The sequence below is a fragment of the Xiphias gladius genome, chromosome 10, assembly GCF_016859285.1.
Source record: "Xiphias gladius isolate SHS-SW01 ecotype Sanya breed wild chromosome 10, ASM1685928v1, whole genome shotgun sequence".
NCBI classification, from domain to species: domain Eukaryota; kingdom Metazoa; phylum Chordata; class Actinopteri; order Istiophoriformes; family Xiphiidae; genus Xiphias; species Xiphias gladius.
Genome location: NC_053409.1, coordinates 20,358,821 through 20,372,113, shown reverse-complemented (window position 1 = coordinate 20,372,113; position 13,293 = coordinate 20,358,821). Strand labels below are relative to the sequence as shown.

Sequence of the window (13,293 nt, the reverse complement as noted above, 5' to 3'; positions counted from 1 at the left end):
TTGATTTTTTTTTTTTTTTTATAAAGTATCATTCAAAATTCCTTTTATATTCTCTTTCTAAAACTATACATGTTATTTCTAGTTTTTAAATCTGAGTGTGTTCAGTAATAAATGTACAGATTTTATATAAAATAGTTACTGTAAGTTGCACTTCCCTGCCATGCGTGCATAAATGCCGAATAGGAGGTACTCTACAACCAATGATTATCATTAGCGCCCTTTTTTTTTTTTTGCCTTAAACCATGACTGATTAGGCCCAATAATAAAGTGTCAGTCTAAAACACAACAACAGTCATTATGATCTATAAAAATAGCAACATTCAATTTTCCGTCCGTTTTTTTTTAAAAACTAAACACACAGACAAACACATATATATTTAAAAAAATATATAACACTAATCCTAGCCGAGTGCAAACATTGCCAGATTTTATATTTGCCACACATCTGACAGACTACTGATCAGACTGAAAACTGGTTGACATTTCTACCGAAACAACTGCACAAAACAATTTTTTCTTAGATGTTGGTGAAACAAAAGACCATCCAGTGTAAATCCTTTGCTTTCCAACAGCGAGCACATTCATGCTGGCTGTTTTGTCTGGAGCATGGATAACATGCTTCATCCCATTTTGTACTGATCCTGAATGACCTGCTTTTGCTTTGTGCCTTGATTCAATACAAAATCAAACCGCGATATCTTGTGGTTATCATCAATTTCGTATCATCGTACCACCAAACAAGAGACACACAGTTTCGAGGGGCCGATGCAGTCATCGTGGCAAAAGGCTCCACACCCTTTGCACATGATCATCGCCTTCAGTCGGCAGTAGCATTTAGACTGGACGTCCTCCATGTTGGAGCCCTCGATGAACGACTGTTCAGGTGAGGGCTCGCCCTGGTTACCGTGGTCTAACGAGTGACCGGCAGGTATGGTGGTTACAGTCACTGAGAAAGACATGACGCTCCTGTGAACACCGCTGCTGTCAGCTTCTGATGAGGACGTGGAAGAGCCGGTGCCTGCAGTGCTATGGTTCAAAGTGTGAGGTACGGACATGCTGATAGTGCCACCAAAGCACGACGCTACCACAGGTTCCTGATTATCAAGCGTTCTCTGGGTTTGAAAGGCCGACGGCCGCTGGTGACTGGGGTCCACTTGGGTAACATATGGCTCGGAATTTCCTTGATTACTATTGCAGAGTTCGAGGTGCCTTCGGTGTGACTGAGAAAAAGGGCTGGTGACTTTGGCTGTCGCACTGGTGCTGTTGCTATTGGCACCAGCTGCACTGTCCTCTGATCCAGGCTCAGTCTTTACGTTGGAGCAATGCTGAATGCTCGCTGCTTCATCAGACTGGGCTAATGAGTATCCCTGCTGCTCCATTTTAACCCCAGAAACCGGAGAGAAAACTTTCCTGGTTGGTTCTTCTTCCTTAGCCGCCTCCTCTGCTTCTATGCTTTCCCTTTTCAAACCAAACACAGACGTGTTTGGGATGGTGGACTGGTGCAGTCTTTTACTCTCTGCTCCGCGGCCATATGTGGACACATTGAGCAGGTAATGTCCAGTCATGGCAGGTCTGGGCATTCTCTTACGACCCAATATGCCTACACAAATCCTAGATTGGTCCTGAGGCTCCTCTGCATGCACCAGTTGATGAGGCCCCAAACCTCCATAAGGCTGGCTCTGCTGGAGTTTCCTCTGCATTAGAGCCTGTAGGATCTGTTCCTTAGTCTCTTTGTCAGGAAGTTCCCTATGATGTCTTGAGTATTCTGAGGAAACTCCAGCTCGTCCTACTGTATTGAACCGGTGGGACATCTGCTTCTCAACCCTGTGCTCAGCAGAATGTGACGTCTTCCCCTTACTACCAGAGGGTAGGTTTGACATCTTTACTTCCACATTGGACAGCGGTTTTGGGAGGATTTGCTCCAACGGAACCTCTTTGCCCGGCAGAAACTGAGTGACAAGTGGGTTTTTTGCAGGGATACAGGAGCTGGTCCTGGTTGATGATCCAATAGGAGACAGGTTTTCTTGTCCCTTCTGAGTATGCACAGATGAAAATTGTGCTGCTGAGTTTGAACTCTTTAGAATGCTGTGGTGTCCTACACTGCCAGAACCAGCAGAATGACCTTTCTGTATGCCATCAAGTTTGCTTGAATAAGACATCTGAGACTCGTTTAAGCTTAGCTGACCAAAGGAGTCCAATTGGCGAGAAGGAGGTGTATTGCTCTGAGTGCTGCTGCTGGTGGCTGGTAACCTGGTTGATGCCTGCGGGGATGTCGGGCTGGGGCTGGGTGATGGCTGTGTCTGCTCACCACTGCCTCCTCCTGGCCCCGGGCCTGGCACTGCTCCCTTAGATGCGGATGATACTGCGGCAGCCGCTGCTCGCTGTGCTCGGGCGAGCTGAGCTTTGGCTTTGATGTCAGCCAAAGTGCGAGCACCAGTGCGGCCCGGGCTGCTTAGCGGGGCAGGGAGGGGAGTCCTGGGTGAGACTTGGCTAGGTGACACAGGAATGGGAAGAATTCGTGACACTGGGATCTGCAAAGTGAAAAGAAAGAGATGTTAGAGAATTATTTCTAGATATGCATACATAATAAGCACAACCAAAAGTTTCTCCACAACATAGCTAAGTACACTACTTGTGTGTCACGTTATAACCTCGTCAAAGCTACAAAACCCTGCTGGATTTAGAAAATTTAGGGGATTTACTGGGGAAACTAAGACTGTTTGGAACATACTGAACATAGAAATCATTGCTGAGAAAATGGACGATGCTGCAGGAGGGGTTAGAGAAATTTCTGTGGACATTTTATTGGTTTTTGACACATTTTTTTGCCATGACCCTGGGTTGTCATTGGAATTCTCTCTATCTGCTGTAAATCCAAGATGATTACAGCTTCTGCTCTCTGCAAAGAAGCAAGCTACATCTTATCAGAGCCACCTTTCAAGCCTACAAGTAGTGAGTTTTTGATACTCAAAAGATAGATTAGAGGAGACTTAACTTTCCTACCTTCAGCGGTGGAACCCTCTGATTTGTTGTTGGCGTTGGTGTAGCAGGGCTGGATCTGGATGATGCTGGGGGAGATACAGAGGAGACTGAAGACACTGAGGAAACGGAGGACATACGGGGCCTTTTCTCTGGTGTCAATTCACCCTCCGTCTCACTGAGAGATTTTCTTTTTAGAGGCGCTGATGGGCCACCAGGCTCAGAGATGAGCTCGTCACTCTCCTCATCAGGCTTAACCATGGACGTTGGCTGAACCTCTTTTAACTCTGAACTAGCCTTTGGTATAGGGCTCTTCTTCAAAGGCGACTCTGGGAATTCAGTTTTCTCCTCCTTCATTTCCTCTTTATGGTCCTTATCAGGCAGTGAACCTGCTGCACCCCGTTCAGTCCGTCTCTCCACCTCTGGTGTTCTCACTGCAGGAGTTGGCTCAGTCAGTGCCGTTGTGTTCAACTTACGATCCTCAGTGTACTGTGAGCGCCGTGTCTTCATGGGCTCAGTGGTGGAGCCTGGCTCTTTTTGAGCAGGCGGTGCCTTCAGAGGCTCCTGCGATGATGTCTGTGTTGACTTCATGTCTCTAGCAGCAGCATCGGTCTGGCTGCTGTCCTTTGTGCCCTTGGTTTCCTCTGGTGCTCGAGCAGCAGGTCCTGTCTGACGAGGGGGAGACTGGGGCCTGACAGACTCCTGATTCAGATCAGCCTTTGTCAGCTCTTTTGATTCCTCATAGCTGAGCCCGGAACTATACAGAGAAAAAGAAGAGGGAAGACAGACAAAGAAATAATCCCATTAATGGACTGTTTTCTTTCTTAAAAGGAACACAAGAGATTCATAAAACACGGAGCTTTTAAAGGAACTGTTAGGAAAACGCAAAAAGTTTGGCTTTGAGTGTTATAATTACTCCAAACATATTAAAAACTATATTTTAGTTAGTTGTATTGTTTTATAGATTAAAATATTATGGTATAGTATTTGTATGCATTTTTAAACTGGAAAATATAAAGTATGCCCTTCATTTGTGATCATTCTGACCTGCCAAGTTGATCTGAATTTACACACAGTTGTGTATTTTTTAAAATGAATAAAACATATTCTACGGCTGAGTAATGAGTGGCCTTGTACTGTATGATGTATGAGATCAGGTGAGTATGGCAAGTGGTAATCATCTATCTAGTCCCCTGCATCTCACGCAGACTGACTGACTGCTGCAACTGGCACCTTGATACATAATCAATGAGCCTCCAAATCTAGATACTTTTTTAAGCAGCCAACAGGTCGATTCAGTTTGATTTAGCCTTGTCTTGAAGCAATACGATTTTGATGGATACAAAGCAAGTCAATAAAATGTGATGGAGCAGTGCGAACAATTCCACTGTAATTCTACAAATAAAATAGTTATATGTTTCCAAGAAGAAGTCATACCAGGTATTTATCTACTCCTGTAATGTTAGAAAGGGCTGAGGGTGGTGTTTAGATCCTATTTTGATCCAAAGTCAACCCCAAATGATCCTTTCAAAGACTTTACCATTTAATAACAATGCATGTCTGAAATTAGATATTCAAGCTTGTTAAGGACGTGAAGAAAAAAATTGGGAAAAGACTGCCATTTCACTTTTTTTAGGTCCTATAAATAGAGGGCTTTTAACTTGAAAACAACTGTCTTTAGGCTTTAGGAAAATATGAAAAATCACTGAATCAAGAAATGATCAAGATTATCAATCATTATGGAGAACCTACTTTTCACCATAATAGTTTTCGAAGAAGGCCTCCTTCCAGTGCTCAACCTTCTTTTCCTTCTCAACTTCTTGACGCATTCGTAGCTGCAACTCAGGCGTGAATTCCCCTGTAAGGAAAAAAGTTGCACAATTTAAAAAAGAAAATTTTCATTGTACTTGTCCCGTGTATTCACACTGAACCTTGGTGACATAATGTTTTTTTGAATGTGGATTGAATGATGTTATTATCAGGTGGAAACAGTAGCACTGACCCTCAGCCAGTCTCTCCTTCCAAGACTGTGCTGCTGATGTAAAGAACTCATTGTTTAAGGCAGAACTAGTGACCTTGAGGAGGCCGTCCATGCAAGCCTGGAAAGAGGAAGCGCAATGTTATCACTACTATCACCATAATCACCATCACTGCATCAGCACATCGACTTATGCTTTTTATACTGTACATGATGTAGAATTGAACATCTAGATTAAGTGAACATGAGTACAGTTTTTAAAGACCTCTAAACTATTTTATGAGGTAGTTCAATATATTAAATGATGATTGACGGAAATCAAATGCAGTAATATTACACTCTCTACAGTGAGGGCTAGATAATGCAAAAGAAGCATTAAAAGTATGTATAATTTTAGAGCCACCTGCCGGTCAACCTCAGGCAGAAGTTTGAGCAGCCTCTGCTGACAGTCTGGGGGCAGGACAGAGAAGGTGTGCTTGTTGATGATCGCCCGCAGGTTGGTGTTAACCAAGATAGAGTCCGGGGTCTCCACATCTATTTTACACTTAGTACGTTTTATCTGCCCTGCAATACAAAACAAGAAACAGTTGTAAGCCAAGACGGGTCCAGCAGCGCAAAAAATAAATGTCGATCTCGCACCTGACATCTTGAGTATATTACTTGCAAATTTGGACATGTAATTTGTTTTACTTCTTCTGTTCTGCTAATGTAGGATCACTTCACTTGTTCCTAGACATCTAGAAATAATGCAGTTAATTCCATCTAGGTTGAAGCAAGCAGGCATATATAAGTTTGCACAAAACTGTCATACAGTTTCTGATTGAAATGGCTGGTGTTGTTCTACAATTTCTTATTATCAATAAAGAAATAAATTGAAAAAAATACATCACCAATGCTGTTGTCATCTACAGTATTTTCCTACTTTCCTAACCCTGTTGAGGGCACAAAGCCCAAAGAAGATTGGTTCCAACTAAAGACCTAAATCTTTAAATAAATAAATAAATAAATAAATAAATAAATGGGTCACAAAAATAGTTTCATTTTAAGAAATGCTAAATTATTTCCTAAAACGGCCTGGCACTATAGTTTTTAATAAATGATACTCAAACAGAGAAAACAGTGCATTCATTGGGATCTATTTTCAGCCATGGATCAATACACACTTGGTGCTCTAGTGAGTGCTTATGGCAGCAAGACGGCATATGAGGGATTAACTCATAATAAACTACAATGTCTGTGTTAATTGTAACGAAAGAACATGTCATCGAGTGCAACGGTGCGGTTTTTAGTAGTGTCTGGAGGCTTTGACAACACGGCCAATTCTTGGTAGTCGGACTGGTTCATTATTGGTTTTGGTCTTTTCATGGAATTTGTGGACAGTATGAAAAATGTAGAACATCACAAGCCCACCAGCCCTTTCCCTTACAGTTTCCAAACCACTCGATTAAATTAAAGCAGATGTCTGACTTACCTGCACTAAGGCGACCTGCCCGCTGGGAAACCTTCCTGGGTATGACTGGATGGCATAAGTCTGTTTGGACATGGGAAGAGCACAGAAGGGAAAGCTCAGATAAATTGCAGGACAGAAATGTGACTGTTTTAGTTTCCACACTGAGGCGGCCATATATGAGTCATGTTTGGATGACAAATACATTTTGTTGTCTACTCATGAAAACCCGTAATAACAGGACAAAAACTAAGAACTGCATCAATATCAGTCATTTCTCTTCAAAACTGTGTGTAGTATCATGCAATGAGCACAAGTAAAATATCCAAACTGAATGAAAATGACACCTCAGTTTCTCATTTTATAATGTATTTGACAATATAATAGCTGCCACCTACCAGTCTTTGTAGTAATGTTGTCAGCCATATCTTTGATGGTTTTCAGAAGCAGTCTGGGACTGGAGGTGGTTGGCATCCCCCCCTGTCTGCGCTGGTTCCTTTGCTGCTGCTGCTTCAAGGCCTTAAAATGAGCAAAATAAGGACGGAACAAATAGACAGCAGTCTGAGAAAAAGAGAGTGTGAATGTGTGTAACCCTGTTTCCCTGCAACTACTCCCCCAGGGCCACTTGCCTGGTTAAATAACAACTAAATAACAGCGAAGCAATGAAACAGAGGTTGCATAACACCAGAATAAATCATCTCCTCGTTGTAAATCTGTCAAAAAGTCTGGTCACCTCAGAAACACGATGTCAACAGATTAAAGAAACAATCTGAGAAATTCCACGAGTGCTACTTTGTTTCTGTTTAATCTGATTGAAATACAAAGGAAATATACAGAATGAATACAAACAATAGGTCTCTTAAACACTAATATTTTAGATAATCTGCCATCTTCTAGTGTTGCCTACGCCCTGAAAATGAATACAAATTGGTCATATAGAGCTGAAAATTCCAGACCAGCAGAGATGGAGTGAATTATAATTGATGCAATCAAGTGAAATCTGATTAAATGGAAGACAAAAGGCACAAAGCAGCCAACAGGAAAATGTTTAAAAGGTGGATTATGACAACATTAATACTGTAAAACCAGCTATAGGCATTCTTCCCTGACGCCTCATTGTTTTGAAATAATCAGCACAAGATGGTAAACAGACAGGGAATGGACGGATAACGAGTGCCTGCTGGAACACCAATATGGGTTGTGAACACGTATACTGAAAACGTGTCAGCGAAGACTTCAGATGAAGCTAGGGAAATATGCAGAAAAGTCTGAGTAAGTATTATGACACGGATTGGAGCTGTGAAAAAAAAATAAAAAAATAAAAATCGAAATATACACTTGGTATATCACGGCAAGATAAAAAGATAAAACATAAAATCATTAGTATATTTAATGAGGATGTATTTGTGTGTTGCAGAGTGGGTTAGCAGGGATTTTTATGGGTGTATGTGTTTATGAGGGTGCGGCAGGAACTTGTAAACCACTTGAGATGTGTGCTTACAAAATAGTGAAAATGTTAACTCCATTAAGTAACAACTTATATACATGTAAAATAAAAAAAAAGAAAAGAAATACAGAACGTTTATCCAGTACCTGTTTCAAAGCTTTCTTGCTGTGTTTCTGCGAGGGAGAGATGAGCTTACTGGCGGGAACAGAAGGCGACGAGCATCGAGGCTGCGGAGACGACGGCTGCGACTGCAGTTTGGAGGGAACTATGAAATACAAAAGCACAAAAACAGATGTTACAAAATACACTTCCTGAGGGTGATGTACAGACTTTTTCACACCATGCCTTTGTTTTGATGAAACTGAAACCAAGACAGTGTACAAAGAAGCAGATTACATTACCCTGCTAAAATATCATATTACTAAAAAAAGGGCTGAGCATCTCAATAGACAGATTGTTCAGAGCACCCCTCCTCTGGCTGCTGTCTATTTATAATAAAACATCTTTTCTACATACAGTAGCAGTTCCACTTGTTTTCCTTTTCAATCCCACTTGAGTTGCATTTGACTTTGCAGTTCTTTGCATTGATTAGTTCAAAAATAAAACAGATATTGGAGTCCGCCCACTTGCGTGGCAGTTTCTAACTTGTGCATAATGAGGAAGTGGTCATGGGTCACACTGGAAAAAAAAAACAGTTTCCTGTTTTAACTGTCACTTAAAATATACAGGCAGCAGAGAAAAAATAATGAGAGTCAGCAAGAGCAAAGCCTGAGGAAAAAAATAAATGGTACTTGACGAAAAGCTCACTCCCCGAAGTTGCACTACAGTCAGGCACATTTAGGTGTGCAATTCACAATAAAGCAATGATTTGATCCCAGAGCCGGACAAAAGAGCAAAACCTGCTCTGATACGGTCATCATGTGCAGCCTGCAGCTTCAGACATTACGGACACAGCACGTTTGTTTAAAGATAAAACCCACCTTTTGCGATCATCATGTTTGATGCTCAGCGTATTCCAGGAAAATACTTTGTGATGCGATGGTGTAATTTATGTTTGTGGTAGGCCACTTTCCCTCAACTTGCCTCGTCAACTGCTACTTCAGCTGGTTTCCTGTGTTTCCGCAATGACTTTTAACAACGGCTGAGAAGGGGCGTCAACTCTCGTTGCAATGATGGAGCTCAGTAACCAATCAGCGAAAATCAGCTTTTGATCAGAGCTATGCACTGTACTTATTGCGTTATTATCTACTGAAGCTATTGTTGATGGAGAGAAGGGTATGCTTCTCTTCTGATGATTCTACCCCAATGACTGTCTAACACCATAGCACAATACTGCAGCAAGAAGAAAGCCCTTACTCTTTAATTATGTAAACAGAGGTTGCAAAAAAATTTGTTCCTGGAATCAGGAATTTGAGCTATTAAGTAATTGAGACATTTTTTTTTTAAATTTTATTTTATTTTAAGTAAATCATATACTAGAATCTGTTTCAAAATCTGCAGTAAATAATACACGACCTTGTAATCAAGCTATAATGAATATGAATGGTGATTCCAGAATAATCAAATAAACATATCAGGTTTTGGAGACAGTAGACAGTAAACTGGTACTAAAGAAATGACTTTAAGTGATGCAGTTATGTACAAACTGTTATTAATGATCCTGTATACAGTGTACAATACCTCTCCGCATCCACCTTCCTCTCCTGCCCTCTTGAGTGATGGCACTGCTGTTGTTTTCTGTGCTTCTGGAGTCAGACAGATTGTCACTGCTCTCCTCAGAGCCCTCCTCAGACAGCTCCTTCGCTACGTCTGAGATGTCCTTCTAAATAAAAAAAATAGGGCACATACAGTATGTTATTTTTATGTGATAGATAAAGGAGAGGAAGAGCCAAGCAGAGACAAATAATAATCATAAAAAAAACTCCATGTGAAGTATACAATCATCTCAAGCTTATAAAATTAACTCTCAGCATTCATAATTTGTCTAGTCTGAACACTTTTTTCTTTTATTAACCTGTCATGATGCTAGTCCTATTAATATTTACATATTTCCCTGTCTGCAGACACCAAAAGGATTGTAATTAGCAATAGAACCATCTTACACGTCATAGTTAGCCCATACACCGTTTTTGGCCCTAAAGGGCATAGTAATGAAATCTGCTTTGTGTCCATCTAACCTTTAATGTGTAGACTCCCATTCTGCCTGGAACTTTGTAGAAGATCCCCTCCTCACCACGAGAGTTTGTGTGCAGCATTGCATTCAGACATGCCAGCGGAGAGGTTCCACTGGATCATGAGAGAAAAACGCAAATTACACATCTGTTCCCCAGTGAATCATACAGCTGGGAGAAAGACGCAAGAAGGGTAAAGGCTGGTCTGATGTCTGGGGGGAAATTGCTATCATGCATTAGGAGGACACGTGTGAGTTCAGTTCAGATTCGCACCAGTGTAGTTGTGAGGAAATCTGCTCTATGTTTTATGCTGAATCAGTTGCATAAAATTGATTCAAGGCTAATCAAATCATTGTAAGGGACTGGTATTCGCAGATTAAACTGGGCTAAAATAAAAATGTCTGTTGCATAAAAATATCGACTAGTTCAATCGAACTTCAGCTCAGTCATGCAAAAGATCTAGATGTGTAAAATATTTTTTTGTCAACTTTGTGTTACTTTACACAGTCTAGCTGAAAAATGTTTAGTAATAAAATTCAATCAGTTAGAGAACAACCAACACCTATTATCCATTAATTCAATCACACTACTTAGGCTTACAAATATTGCAAGATATTTTGTGTCAATAATTTACATCACTGTTAAATTATTTTGGATAATATCATGTAGCAGTTCTGAACTTTCCCATCTAAAAAGTAAAAACATCGCTGTCAGCCATCATGCTTTATTTTATTAGAACATCAAATATTTTACAATACTGGAAAATACAATGAAAATACAATATTTTTTTGCAACAGGTGGCTCTAGGACTTCAAGGTAAAATTATGAACTAATTCTAACACTGCGTCTTTATGCAACTGAACCTAGGACATGTTATTGTTAATAACATGCAAAAGGTAAAACCAAAGTGGCATTGCAGTGAGTTGTTAAGGTAAGGGATGGGGGCTAGCTCTTTCTTACCTTCTGGATGAGAACAGTGACAATGAAACAAAAAGAAATGAAACAATTATTACTTGAATAAAATAATCGCGAGTATGTGATCAAGACATAGAGAAGTACATGATATGAGCAATCAATACCAGAGGGAGAATGCTGTAGTGCTCTGTCTCTCATGAAAATTTCTCCAAACAATTGGGCATTTGCTGTATTGAGAACATGATGCCAGGAACATATTTACCTTATTTCTTTAAGCCCTTCTCTTTGGATCACCTGCAAGATCTCTTTATGGCTCATAGGCGTGTTAGGGTATTTCTCCAAAACCTACAATAACAAATAAAACACATGATAAAATTCTACTCTTCAAATGGGAGCGGACTTCATGTAACATACTGTGGTTTCAAGGCTGCTTCGGCTGAAGTATTAGATTTCGCATAATGAGGCCTTCTGAAAAATTCAGAAAACCTCAATTCCCTTGACTGTGTAAACGCAGGATACGATACTCAGAATAATCAAGACCGCTAACCTTTTACATACAGGTTGCATTTTGATTGTGTTGGATTTAGACTGAGATTTTCCATGTTCCTGTCCACTCTCTGGGCCAAATGCACACGAAGAACCATGCAGATAATACATAACAGGTGGTTACCTACTACGCTGTAATTTTCCCATAAGGCTTGGGTACTGTCATCCTAGGAAACACAGCCATATGTTATGGCATGAACAGGGAATGCAGCCAGATCGCAAAACACGTTAATATTGGCTGCAAGCAAAACACGTCAACAAGAGCATCTCACATTACAGTAGTATTACAGAAAAAAAAAAAAAAATCACTCCATCTTTTAAAAACAAACAAACAAACAAACAAACAAACAAACAAAAGGTTTTCAGCAAACGATGTTGCTTTTGTTTTGCACCCATATTGTTAAGTTATGGAGCAAACTGTAGTGGGTTAGTATGTTGAGCATCTCACTAAAACGGTAATTTATGGGTGTTTGAAGGTATTACAGTTTATAATCTACGGATTTAGCTATGTTATGTGAGCAAAAACAATTACTGGAATTAACTCAGTGGAGCTAATGCATCGGTAGACAGCTGATGTCCTCACAAGTAACGCTACACTTCAATTATGAAATAGTTGCTGCGAGTTTGATATTTTGTACACATTAGCATGCTACGCTAGACAGCTAGCTGCGATGTTAGCAACATTTATTTCTGCATCTCGCCAGGCGCTGGCATGTAATAGATTTATTCACTTGGTCATCTGCTATGCCGTTAGGGTAACTTAGGGGAAATGAGTTTAATGCGGACACTGCACTGTTACCCGTGTTTTACCTGCAACTGATATCAAACAAACTTGTTGACGAACTGAGTCGAGTTAGCATGAGCTAGCGTGCTAACCTGGCTAGCGCGCAACACTGACGTTGATTACTTCACGGTTACTTTACTCGACTTCAAAATCGTGAGAGGCATGTCCGCCGCGCCGTCTACACACGACACACGGGAGGGTTTTGGAAAACATGCTTGGGTGCACGCAGCTGAGATTCATCTGGCTTCATTTTTTATTATTATTATTTTTTTCAATGATCTACGGTGACAGACAAGCAATGCTAGACAGCTAGTGACAGCGTCTCTCAAATGTCTAACCGTCAACACGGGCCTTGCGCGGCGTACGCAACATTTCGTCTTCACCAGTAGGTCATGAACTCATAAACACAGTTGTACAAGTGGGAGCGTTCAAGGAAAGCAACCACAACAAACGCTACATTATAACACCCAGAATACCGTTTTAGCGGCTTCCGCCCACGTCCTCCCCTTCTTTTTCTTCTGTCTCTCCCTCATTGTGGATGTCTTGTTGCAGAGTAGTGTTGAATTTGTCTGTTTCGGTTGAAATGTTGCTTTAGTTACCGCGCAAGATCCACTCCGTCTGCCATGTTGGACTTACTGTAAAGAGTCATGTGACTCCGAAGGAAACGTCATCCTACTGTATATAGCTGTCAATTCAAAGTCCTCAGGTTTCCCACATATTTTTATTTCAGCTATCAACTGCAATTATGACCGGGATCGGCAGCATAACCGCAGCTCTTGTGAAAATACAGTAGGCCGCCCAAGATCATTTCAGTCTGTTTATTTTCATGTGTAAGCAAATGGACTTTCACATGGACACAATTTCACAACTATGAAAAAATAAAGCAGCTAATCAAAAGAGCACTGCAAGCTTTCTTCACATTTTTGGCTCACAATTACATTAGCTACAAATTTAAGCGACAATTCATCAAGCATACAGGTTAGATGCGGGCGGCCCCCCCAGTAGCTGGGGCCCTCAGTTCCCCGA

General features: G+C 40.9%; 1 protein-coding gene across 4 annotated transcripts; it reads right to left on the bottom strand.

Moving 5' to 3' along the window:
• Positions 1–12,894, bottom strand: asxl2 (ASXL transcriptional regulator 2). 4 transcript variants are annotated; one of them, XM_040136956.1, is made up of 13 exons: positions 12,744–12,894; positions 11,200–11,282; positions 10,983–10,985; positions 10,029–10,137; positions 9,532–9,673; positions 7,998–8,116; positions 6,803–6,923; positions 6,429–6,488; positions 5,361–5,521; positions 4,982–5,078; positions 4,732–4,837; positions 3,004–3,736; positions 1–2,531 (listed from the first exon to the last, which is right to left on the bottom strand). In XM_040136956.1, exons 1-13 carry the CDS (start codon positions 12,798–12,800, stop codon positions 723–725), a joined length of 3,600 nt encoding a protein of 1,199 aa, XP_039992890.1. In that variant the 5' UTR covers positions 12,801–12,894; the 3' UTR covers positions 1–722. The 4 variants fall into 4 exon arrangements, with proteins under 4 accessions (XP_039992890.1, XP_039992891.1, XP_039992892.1 ...); XM_040136957.1 differs by lacking the exon at positions 10,983–10,985; XM_040136958.1 differs by lacking the exons at positions 9,532–9,673; positions 10,029–10,137; positions 10,983–10,985; positions 11,200–11,282; positions 12,744–12,894 and adding an exon at positions 8,832–9,067.
• Between the last annotated feature and the right edge of the window lie 399 nt (positions 12,895–13,293).